This window comes from Balaenoptera ricei, chromosome 9, assembly GCF_028023285.1.
Source record: "Balaenoptera ricei isolate mBalRic1 chromosome 9, mBalRic1.hap2, whole genome shotgun sequence".
NCBI classification, from domain to species: Eukaryota; Metazoa; Chordata; class Mammalia; order Artiodactyla; family Balaenopteridae; genus Balaenoptera; species Balaenoptera ricei.
The window spans coordinates 45177863-45190447 of record NC_082647.1 but is presented as its reverse complement, the minus strand read 5'-3'; the positions used below and the strand labels follow the sequence as shown (position 1 = coordinate 45190447).

General features: G+C 38.5%; 1 protein-coding gene across 2 annotated transcripts in view; it reads left to right on the top strand.

Moving 5' to 3' along the window:
* The window catches only part of AVL9 (AVL9 cell migration associated), a 63625-nt gene that overhangs the window by 45557 nt on the left and 5483 nt on the right, over positions 1 to 12585 (top strand). For both annotated transcript variants that reach the window (XR_009505005.1, XM_059933623.1), the window contains exons 11-15: positions 3437 to 3575; positions 5209 to 5424; positions 7685 to 7802; positions 10085 to 10138; positions 10637 to 10725. Coding sequence is in view for 1 of the 2 variants with exons in the window: in XM_059933623.1 (XP_059789606.1) it covers positions 3437 to 3575; positions 5209 to 5424; positions 7685 to 7802; positions 10085 to 10138; positions 10637 to 10725 (616 nt within the window). In the remaining variant the exon portion in view is untranslated. The remainder of the gene's footprint in view (positions 1 to 3436; positions 3576 to 5208; positions 5425 to 7684; positions 7803 to 10084; positions 10139 to 10636; positions 10726 to 12585) is intronic.

Here is a 12585-nt window from a genome sequence, read left to right as displayed (position 1 = left end):
AAACAACATAAGATTTATCTTTACCATTTTTTTAAGATTTATTTTTATTTTTTAATTTATTTTTGGCTGCATTGGGTCTTTGTTGCTGTGCGCAGGCTTTCTTTAGTTGCGGCGAGTGGGGGCTACTCTTCATTGCGGTGCGTGGGCTTCGCATTGCAGTGGCTTCTCTTGTTGTGGAGCACGGGATCTAGGGACACGGGCTTCAGTAGTTGTGGCACGTGGGCTCAGTAGTTGTGGCTCACAGGCTCTAGAGCTCAGGCTTTAGTAGTTGTGGTACACAGGCTTAGTTGCTTTGCGGCATGTGGGATCTTCCCAGACCAGGGCTCGAACTCGTGTCCCCTGCATTGGCTGGCGGATTCTTAACCACTGCGCCACGAGGGAAGCCCCATCTCTACCATTTTTAAGTGCACAATTCAGTGGTGTTAAGTGTATTCTCATGGTTGTACTGCAGATGTCTAGAACTTTCTCATCTTGCAAAACTGAAACTCTATAACCTTTAAACCACAACTCCCCATTCTGCCCTCACCCCAGCCCTTGGCACCCATCATTGTTTCCATGAACTTGACTACTTTAAAATACCTTACATAAGTGGAATCATAATACAGCATTTATCTTTTTGTGACTGTCCTGTTTCAGTTAACATAATGTCCTCAAGGTTCATCCATGTTGTAGCATATGATAGGATTTCCTTCCTTCTCAAGGCTGAATAATATTCCGTTGTACGTAATACCACATTTTCTTTATCCATTTATCCATTGATGGACATATGGGTTGCTTCTACATTTTGGCTATTTTGAGTAGTGTGGCTGTGAACATAGGTGTGCAAATATCTCTTCAATTCTCTTTTTTTTTTTTTTTTAACCATTATATACTGCAGCTCCAAATGTGGAAGTTAAAGCATCCTAGAAAAGTGGAAAGCCATGGTGAGTTTGGGTGTAGAGGCTGCTCTATGTGAAAGTACCCAGGCTCTTGCTGCCACCAGACACTGAAGACCTTTAAAAGATTTAGGCTAAATTGACCATCGTTAAAAGTAATGATGGCAAAATTTTAAGGCCATTTTGATCTACTCTTTAAAATAACTTTATAAATATGTAATACTTTCACATCGTTCAATATTCAGAAGGTTCCAAAGCATCTATAATAAAAAGTCTCTCTCATTCCATCCCCTGCTATTCAGTTGCTCTCTCCAGTGGCAACCAACCTCATCTATGTCTTTTTTTTTTTTTTTTTAAGCAAAATATTCCTTGGAGATGAACTTCATCACTCGCTGCAATGTGTTCCATCATATAGAAGAACATTTATTCATTGCCCTGTTCATGAATAGTTAGGGTTCCTGTCTTTTGCAATGATAAGCAATGCTGCAATAAATAACTTTTTACAAATCTCACACATGAACGGGTGTATCTGTAGGATAAATTACGAGAAGTAAAATGCTGGGTCAAAGAATATATATATGTATAATATTTTAGGGAATATTTTTTTCATTTTTTTAAAAAGCTTTGAACTATTGATTTTTTTTAAAAAACACATTCTTAGTTTTCATGCTGTTATAGACTTAGCCAAGAATTCCGCTGTTGACAGTAGACTTTTCTTCTCTAACAGAATCAATTATGAAATGCAATACTATGAGCAATTAAATCAATCTTTGTAAAAATTGGCAGTTCTGAGAGTGCCTTTATCAAGAAGGATTCTCAGGCCTAGTTGGGGGAGTAGGGTATTCTGGGGTCCATATCAAGTTTGAAAGAACATTCAATACTGTAGTATTTATGTTTAGAAACAGGTAGTTGGGGAGCAGGGAGCCTGTTGTTTTTAACACATAGCACACAAAGTAAAGCATGACCTGTGAGCCTTGCACCAGCTGTTTGAGTGATTTGGCATAAGGACCAGGGGTCCTTTCCACCTTTAGTCACAAGAGGGTGTGGGTTGAGAAGCACTATATACTGAATATGTCTAATGCATAGGCATAGATTTATTTTTGCTGCTTCTGTTAGTTGGCGTATTATAGAGCAGAGGAAGACACTGTCAAGAAGAAGAATAAAACCAGGTTTCTAGACATATATTCCAACTTTTGGAAGTCTTCTCTCATGTTAAGTATATAACAACCAGCTGTGAGGTACAAGGCAGATGGTAGATGCACGGAAGGACATGCAGTAGCAGAAGGGGTGTCTCCTGCCCTCCGAGAAATTCGTCTCGTGAGGGAAACAAGACACTATCCAGATAACTATAGTCAGTGTTTCTTAAAAAAAGGTGAGAGTAAAAAATAAATGAATAAAACTGTCATCAAACTTGATTGAAACAAATTCAGGGTTTCAACAAGTCCTCCCTCCTGCCTTCACATGCAAATTGTGCCACTAGTTGGAAATCTATCTTGATATAGAATCTTTCAGCAGAAATTCCATTTCCTCCTTCAGTGCATCACTCTAGTGCTAACACCTTTATTTTCAGGATATAGGCTGCTTTCTGTACACTTAACTCCCTGCTGTGGCTTGGTGGTTAAAGTATAATTTTCAGGGCAATGGTATTTTCAAATGCAATTCAAATGGAAATTAATTAAATACACTACTGCCACTGTCATTTGTGCTTTAAACATTTAGTAGCAAGTGTCTTAAAATACTGTTGCATAATTTTAAACAATAGGACAATAAAATAATTGCTATGCAGTGTTTGCTATTCTTATAATAGTACTTTGCTGGTTATGTGCAAATGCATGTGTTTTAAAATTTTACTGGAAGAACAAACAGCTTTCTACTAAACAACATACTTTTTTTTTTTAAGTATTTATTTATTTATTTATTTATGGCTGTGTTGGGTCTTCGTTTCTGTGCAAGGGCTTTCTCTAGTTGTGGCAAGCGGGGGCCACTCTTCATCGCGGTGCACGGGCCTCTCACTGTCGCGGCCTCTCTTGTTGCAGAGCACAGGCTCCAGACGCGCAGGCTCAGTAGTAGTGTCTCATGGGTCCAGCTGCTCCACGGCACATGGGATCTTCCCAGACCAGGGCTCGAACCCGTGTCCCCTGCATTGGCAGGCGGATTCTCAACCACTGCGCCACCAGGGAAGCCCCAACATACTTTTTAATGGGCTTAATACTTCATTTCCTAAATGAAAAAAAATTCGGTTTGTTAGTTACAGTGGAGGCTTTCAAGTTGAGCTGAGGAACAAGTGGTCAAGTAAGACAACCTTCATGGTAGACCACTTTGCCAAGATTGACCATTCATGGAGAAGCTTAGCAATTAACTGGCCTTAATACAGTCAGGACCTATGGTTGTTATTTTTGGAATATTATTGTGTTGAGTCAAAGATCAGCTGTGTTAGGAATGGTGTGGGGTTGGGGAAAGATGGGGAGTTTTTTTTCCTACTATTAGCTCTCTAGGCTTGAGGAGAGACGTGGCTGTTCCATTACTTTTCTAATATTTTCTGTTACTCTTGTAATTCATAGGGGTATCTGTGTTTGCCTTATATGGCGTTGCAGCAGCATCATCTTCTCTCTGATGTCACCATTCGAGGATTTGTTGCTGGAGCTACTAACATCCTTTTTCGACAACAGAAACACCTCAGTGATGCCATTGTGGAAGTAGGTTTACATATGAGTGTGGGTCCTTGACACCGCTGGTCTGTTTTCCTTCTTTCTTTTTGTTTTTCTTTTTTTTTTAACATCTTTATTGGAGTGTAATTGCTTTACAGTGGTGTGTTAGTTTCTGCTTTATAACAAAGTGAATCAGCTATACATATACATACGTCCCCATATCCCCTCCCTCTTCTGTCTCCCTCCCACCCTCCCTATCCCACCCCTCTAGGTGGTCACAAAGCACCGAGCTGATCTCCCCGGAGCTGATCTCCCCGTGCTATGCGGCTGCTTCCCATTAGCTCTCTATTTTACATTTGGTAGTGTATATGTGTCCATGCCACTCTCTCACTTCGTCCCAGCTTACCCTTCCCCCTCCCCATGTCCTCAGGTCCATTCTCTACGTCTGTGTCTTTATTCCTGTCCTGCCCCTAGGTTCTTCAGAATCTTTTTTTTTTTCTTTAGATTCCATATATATGTGTTAGCATACGGTATTTGTTTTTCTCTTTCTGATTCTTTCTTTCTTCACTGGAATTTGGGACATAGTAATAATACTAATCGTGGTAATAATTGCTTCCTTTGCCAGGCATCCTAAGCGCCTTAGGTATATGAACTGGTCTGGTTTTCATAACAACCTTTGAAATAGGCATTGTTACTGTCTGTATTACACCTGCAGAAGCTAAGGAACAGAGAGATCAGACAGCTACTAACTGGATGAGCCAGGATGCCTACCTAGGCAATCTGGTCCTACTACAGTCTCACAATTAAAATGTGTTTATCGTATAAATATTTTAAATACTTCTAGCTTGTTTAATATGCCCCGATATCAAGAGGAAGGAACTAGAGATAAATATTTGACATCTTATTAATATATAAGAAATTTAAATAATTTGTTCAATTTTACAATTAATTTTTACAAATGTGTGAGGGTGATTTCGGCCACCCTAAGGTTTTTGTAGTTTCTAACAGAAAGTACCAGAATGTGCTTCCTGGGAAAACGTTTATAATACAATAAATGAAAAATCTGGGATTCAAAGCTATATGTATCCCAATTTTGAGGGAGAAAAATACATATACTTTCCAAGGCAGGAGGATACAGATGGGAGGACCACAGAGTTTTCTCAACATTATTGGTTACATTCTAGCTCTGAAGTTGGTTGGCAAGTTCATGGGTATTTGTTTTATTATTATACTTTAAAACTAACCTGTAAGTTACATATATTTCTTTCTGTATCAAGTATTACATAATAAAAATATTCCAAAGTATCTGTGCAATCAAAGGAAAAATTTTTAGGAATTATATTTAATTGTATTCATTTCTGTTTGTATGATAAAGGTGATTTTAACTATACATTTCTATATTTTCCAAAATATTTAGTCAACATGAATTACTTTTATAATTCAAGATTAAATATTTATGCATATATTTTCTAAGAACAGAAAATGAGCATTTTTAAAATAGTGAAAGAAAAAAAAAACTTCACTGTAAAAAACCTGTCTCTTTCTTAGGCTCACCTTTTGAGAATGCTGTTATTCATATTTTTTATTTCCAGCTCCAACTCCCCAGTAGTTACTCTTTAAAGTGTGGCATGGATATCTGCGTGAATGCCCAGACTCTGACTTATACCTGGGTACCCTCTAGGTAGAAGAAGCTCTGATCCAGATCCATGATCCAGAACTCAGGAAGCTGCTTAACCCAACCACTGCAGACCTGAGGTTCTCAGATTACCTAGTGAGGCATGTGACCGAGAACCGGGATGATGTCTTCCTGGATGGCACGGGCTGGGAGGGAGGCGACGAATGGATTCGAGCCCAGTTTGCGGTCTACATCCATGCACTGCTGGCCGCCACACTGCAGTTAGGTAAGGAGCTCACAGCCTCTATCTCATTTTGTAACTCTTACGGTGTTTTGAATTTCATAAGAAACAAGTTTATGATAAATTACCTGTCACTCCCTTATACAGACTTAACTACTCTTTGCATTTTGAGTACTTTATATCCTTCTAGACCTTTTTCTAAGCCTGTGTTTTGGATTTTAGTTTTGTGGTATTTGTGGTAGTCCTTTTACAAACATGGATCCCATTTTTCATGTTTTTTATAACTTAGTTTTTCTTTATAATAGAAACATAAACATATTATCAAGAGAGTAAGTGCAGATCTTCATCACTTTTTACATGGCCCCTTAGTATTCCACCATATGGAAGGATATATCAGTATTTGAGTGCTATTTATAAACACTGCTTACATGTTAAGATATATAATGGGTGAAAAGAGAAATATAAAAAATAGAAATCATTGAAAATCACATTCTGAGTGATTAGACCTTCAAATTTATCCCCCATTCTGAGAAATTTTATCCCTATTAAGTGGTTAAAATGGAACAGGCAAACATAGAAGCACTCCTGAGTTAAAATTATCTCATTCCCCATAGAAAAGAATATATACAAGGAGAAAATGAAGCTCTGCAATGAGCTCTCACACCATGGACACCTACCACCCTGGACACTTAGCATACATTCAGTAGCTTTAGTGGTGGTGGTGTTAAAAGAGTATAGAGCTTTTGTTTTTCCTTCTTTTCAGTTATCCAACTATTTTGCAGTTGCTTTTTAAAAAAATGTAGTGGAATCCACATAACCTAAAATTTACCATCATAACCATTTATGAGTGTATCATTCCACAGTGACATTAAGTGCCTTCACATTGTTGTGTTAGTATTTTTAAATCAACCTCACCACTGCCACCTTCCAGGTTCTTCACATAGTATATATAGTTTTAAACCTAGGCTTCGGGCATCTTCTTCATTCGTTAGGAAAGCTAATGGAGTGACTCCTTATTTGCTAGTGGGATTTTTTTTTTTATGTCTGTCTCTTCTATAGTTGTAGCAGCTGAGACCCCAAAATTAAATCCTCTAACCCAGAATCATTCAGTTTATCTAGTAAGAAAACCCAAGTCTCCACCAACCATGTAGCTTCCTGAGTAATTAATTTTACTTCTTAAAAATATTTGCCCCGGTAGCTGTGAGCACTGAATAATACATAGTAGCTAACTTTTGGGGGGAACGTGTAACATATGCAGCACCCCCTTTTTTGAACACTTAACATCTGCTAACTCATTTCATCTTCCCAGCAATCCTAGAGGTAGATACTGTGTCATCCTCATTTTACAGACGAGAAAGTGAGGCATAGAGAGGTTAAATAGCTTGCTCTTCCACCTGGTAAGAGGCTGAGCTGGGACTTCAGCCCAAGAAGTCTGGCTCAGGCCCAAGCTCTTAACGGAAATTCAGTCCAGTGAGCTGTTTGAGGAGTAGGTTCTTAAAAGAACTTCCTTATGCTGCATACAGAACCGTGTTAGTCCTTCTCTTCCTCTCCCAGCAAAAAAAGTCACGTTTCACCCTCAAAGCAAGCAACTTGAAGTTAACATAGGAAGCAATAGCCATTTGAATCAGTCCTCGAAACCTTTTCTATTCTTCCAAGTAGAAGAAACGCTCCGCATTGAAGCTTCCCCTCGATGGTGATAAAGCCAAAAAGTTTTAAGCATTAAATATATGAAAATCCCCTTGTTATTTTAAGTATTTTGACTGCGGCGAAATGTATGGAAACTCAAGAGTAAGTTTCACTGAATAGTGAGGCAAAGAAAAGTAAATAGTGTCTAAAAAGAACCAATTAATGTATTCTTTCTAATTGCCTTTCTTAGCAAAATGGCATTTGTGAAAAGATGAAAAGATACCCTAATTGCCTGCTCCACGTGTATACATCAGTATGTTTAACCCACTGTCGAGCCTATAGATTTTAATAAATAATACGATGCCTCCTTACCTTGGTAAGGAGAACTTGGAAATATTTTGGAGTTTTAAGGAACCTTAGAAAATATTTGGCTCAACCCCCTTATTTTCTAGTAAGAAAAATGAAATTCTAAGTGAGTAAGTGACTTACCAAAGGCCACATCGCTTCTTAACAGGATTTCTGGAATTAGACCCAAGATTCCTGACATCTGGTAGGCTGTCTCCCCAAGAAAGCAGGGGGACAGGGAGGCTAAAGCCATTTCTTTACTGGTTTAGGTTATTAATCTTTACATCCCTGACTGGCTACAGTCCAGCTCAACTTTCAAATATTTACTTGACAGATAATGAAAAGATCTTATCAGACTATGGGACGACCTTTGTTACAGCATGGAAGAACACTCACAACTACAGGGTCTGGAACAGCAACAAGCATCCAGCACTTGCAGAAATAAATCCGAAGTAAGCACATCCTCTGAAGGTTGATAGAGGTGGTTCACTTAGTAAGTGTGGCCCAACATAAAATCGTATCTTAACTCTGATGATATTGTGAATATCTTCAAGAATCTCCCTGAGTAGATTTTTATAAAAAGGCTCCCAAGTACAGAGAAGCAGCTGAAAACTGCTTCCCTATTCACACTTCTTACCCACAAAGCACAAGGCATTTTGGAAGCACTAACATTTCTCCCAGCTTCCAGCGTGATTTGGAGACGAAGTCCTGGCCTGTGAGGATGCTGCTACCTCATGGTTCTTCCCTCCCTTTCCCTGGATCTGTGCCTCAGCAGAATGGTCAAGCGAGACAGAAGCCTTGAGGGAAATAGCACTGGTTAAAACTGAGAGGTTATTTTAAAATATGAAGTGTGAACAAGTAAAGTTAATATTTGAACTCCTAGATTTGCAGTCAAATCTGATGCAGTTTCCACGTCAGATTCTAAGATCCAACAAAATTTAATACCTGTCACAGTGTCGACTGCTGGGCAAAGACTTTATCCCGTGTAAAAGACATTTAAACATGCTGGGGAGTGGGGCCATTAAGAAATAATACTGTGTGAATGGCAGAGTAGTGTCTAAGGAGATCAATTAATATAATGCATACATCTTGGGAACTTCTTTTCTAAATTAAAAAATTTAATTTTTTATTTACAATACAAGTATTCGCTGAACGTTTGTTTTCATTTGTATTTTAAACTTTACTTCTCGGTGAGAATCTGACAAAAATCAACTTAGTATTGATTACCATATTATTTGGGAACTAGGGTAAACTTAGCTCAATTGGGGGATGTGATTTAAGTGGTGCTACAAACACAAAAACCAAGAATTATGTCATAGTAACTTGCAGAAGCATCTGTAAGGAAGCAGGGTTTGGGAGAACATGTCTGCCAATGCTTTGTACCTATCAAGAACAATGAGTAGGTTCAGGACCGATTTGGGGGAATTTAATCCTCATACTGGGCTGTAGCAGAAACCTATGTTGCCATTTGGGTGTGGTAAAAACATAGAGAATTAAAAGGCACAAGCGTTCTAATAGTATTAAATGAAAGGACTAAGAGTTCAGAGTTTTCTCCCTCACTAACCACAGGTCTGTGTCCTAAAGAGTAATGAGGGGAAACAGATGTGAGTTTGTTTGCCTGGCGGCGCTCCTTGTGGCAGTGCTGGGGGAGTGACCGTTCACGGTTTGGTCTCCTCCCCGGTACTCTGACCTTTAGCCTGTTCAGATCTTTACTCAGCCCCTGCGTCTGCTGTAGTGCCTTTAACTTGAAGCAGCTCGACAGACTGTGTTGCAGGTCCATATGAGGATTAGCTGGAATGCGTTTTAAAGGAATGTAAAAACAATACTTTTAAAAATATGTAAATAAATGGCGGTTACTTAGATTGAGGAGAAAGCTGAAGAAAAGGACCAGAAAAAAAAAAGGTAGGGAAATTATGCAGATATGACCATCAGCAGATTTTCAATATTTTCACCAAATTCAAAACAAGAAATGATAGTCTTCAGCTGTCACCAGGGGGTATAATTTAGAAATATTCAAAACTAAATGTAAGGTTTGAGATCTATGAAACCCCCTTTCTTCAACTCCTAAAGATCGGAGAAGGTAGCCCTCTGACTTCCCTTAAAAGCAGCAGGCATGTTTCATCCTTTAAGCACAGCGTTTGCAGGAATAGAAAATGATGAACTAATCTCTCTATTCTTTCCAACCGGTCATTCAGAAATCCAGAAAAAGAGGGGTTGTTAACATATGCTTAATATGGCCAATATATCAATTTGTTGTCATTTGAAAAGCCATAAATAGCATTTTGATATTTCAGTAAGTGGCTACAAATTTCACTAGGGTCACTTTCTTTGTTAGGCATTGACAGAGAGACCCCTGTGTATGAGATAAGAATTTGAATATTTATTGACGCCTTGTTTAATAGTGTAAAGTTGATCAGATTGCCTGATTTTAAAATGTCGGTGCTTGGGCCCCACCCCAGACCAGGTAAATCAGAACATTAGGGCAGCACTAACACAAACCATCCCCACCCAAGAAAAAAAGCACACCTATTTTACAAGCGAGGACATAAGCTCAGAGGGACTTACGTAACTAAGTGGAGAGCTGTGATCAAAGCCCTGTTTCCTATATCGCATTTGGAGCACTGCCACCCAGCTGAGTCACCCGTGCGAGGTTTCCTGATTCTTCCGTGTGATAACTGTGTTGCAGCTTTATTTGTGAAATACGCATAGTCTAAACTCAAACTTTGTTTTACAGCCATCCTTTCCAAGGCCAGTATTCAGTGTCAGACATGAAGTTAAGATTCTCACAGTGAGTATTTAGGGAAAATACTAGGAACATTCTTACGTCTGAATTTATGCCATGTGTTTCATTGCTAATTGGGAATTGTTTTTCTCTACTTCACAGACTTGTGCTTCAAATAGTAACCAAATATGTGCATAACATTCTCTAGCTCAGCAGTGTGTATGTTTGAAAGTGAAAACACTGCTGTTTCATGGAGAATGGTGTGAACTAATAGCCGGATTTGCCATTTTTATTCTGGTGAAGTTACTTTAGCATATTGTGACTCTAGGGAGAGTTAAGCATACATCCTTATGCCCTTACCGCTTTTTGGCTCATCTGCATATTCTTTTAGTGTTTTCTGAAAATTCACATGCTTAAAATGTTAGTAAATTAATTGATGCATAACAAATAATGAATTATTTAGCTTCTTTCCTCAGTACTGATTTGAGGGGTGGTTATGGAGTGGTGAATGTATACCTGAGGGATTTTTTAATATTGTACTTAACATTTCTCTCCTTTGCTCAGTTCTGTTCAAAACAGTGAACGTGGCAAAAAACTTGGAAACGTCATGGTCACAACGAGTCGGAATGTTGTGCAAACAGGAAAAGCTGTTGGTAAGGATGTCTTAGGCAGGAACAGATTGGAATCATAACACATCTCTTCTCTATGCTCAATATGTCATTGATAAAAACATAAAGTTGTAGAGATCTGTGTATCACATAATAATGCAAGATGGTCAAATACAGAAGTTTTTGTTTTAAATTTTGGTCTTATTCATTAAAACAATTCTTGTGGCACTAGATAATGTCAAACCAAGTTTAGCAAATTTTGTCCTATCTGTTCTGTTACCAGGATTCAATCTTCTCTGGAGTTTTCCCTCCATTCCCTGAGTTGCCCACAGTTCTTTTTTTTTTTTTTTTTAATTTATTTATTTATTTATTTTTGGCTGCGCACGGGCTTTCTCTAGCTGCGGCCAGCAGGGGCTACTCTTCGTTGCAGTGCGCGGGCTTCTCATTGCGGTGGCTTCTTGTTGTGGAGCACGGGCTCTAGAGCGCATGCTCAGTAGCTGTGGCTCCTGGGCTCTAGGGTGCAGGCTCAGTAGTTGTGGCACACAGGCTTAGTTGCTCCGCGGCATGTGGGATCTTCCCCAGACCAGGGCTCGAACCCGTGTCCCCTGCATTGGCAGGCGGATTCCCAACCACTGTGCCACCAGGGAAGTCCCAGCCCACAGTTCTTTATAAATAGTAAAAAGCCATAATAATAAAGTAGGCATTAGGAGCTGCCGTCTTTTAAGGTAGTATCACACAATAAAGAAGGTCAGTGAAACCAACAGTTGTTTTTATGAAAAAATCAACAACATTAGTGAAACCTTTTAGACTAATAAAGAGAAAAAGAAGATAAAATTACCAGTATTGGGCATGAAAGAGGGGACACCACTATAGATCTTACAGAAATTAAAAGGATAATAAGAATATTGTGAATAATTTTATGTCAATTTTTCAACAACTTAGGTAAAATCTACAATTTCCTTGAAAAACTCAAATCGCCAAAACCAATGCAATAAAGAAGTAGAAAATCTGAATAGCCCTATATCTATTAAATAAGTTGAATTAAAATTTAAAAGCTTGCCACTAGGTTTTAAATATAATCTAAGCACAGATGACTTCACTTATGAATTTTATCAAACATTTAAGGAATAATGCTATTGTTATACCAACTCTTTCAGAAAGTAATGGTTGAGGTAATACTCCCCAACTCATTTACTGAGCCTAGTATTACCCTGATACTAAAGCCAGACAAATGGTAGCATGCTGTTGTACACACCCTTCTGTACCTTTTTTCACTTAAAATGTTTTGAAGATTATTCCATATCCTTTCTAAAGAAACTTCTTGTTCCCTCTTTTCTATATTTTTAGCTTTTTATTTTTATATTATTTCAAACTTAAATTGTGCAACAGTGTACAAGGAACTCCCAGTTATCTCAGATTCACTGATTACTTACATTTGGCTACGTTTGCTTTGTCATATCAGTATTGAAAATAGGACCTGTCTCCTTTCTTAGCTCCTGAGAGAGCCTGGCTAACCCTTACTGAACACAACTCAAAAGCCCCAGAACTAAGTGATCTCTATGCAGGGGTCCTCGTAGCGCTAACGTCCTGTATATCCAGAGGTAGACAGGGTGAGAGAACTACTCCACACACTCGTCTTAGAAGAGAAACACAAGGCACATAGCCCCATCACTATGGAAAAGTAGGAAAATTCTACATCATAGTTATATGATGTCAGTTGTTAGTTAATTTTTAGTGATGCTGCTGATATTTAAATTCTAAGGCCTATTCTCTTCTTCCACACTCCCTTCTTCAAGAATAGTGAATATGTATGATTCAACTTAAATAATTTCACTTTAACACCAGCTTTTGAGATAACGCTCTTGAAAACAGAACAGACCTCAGGCAGATAGAGCTCTGTGTGTC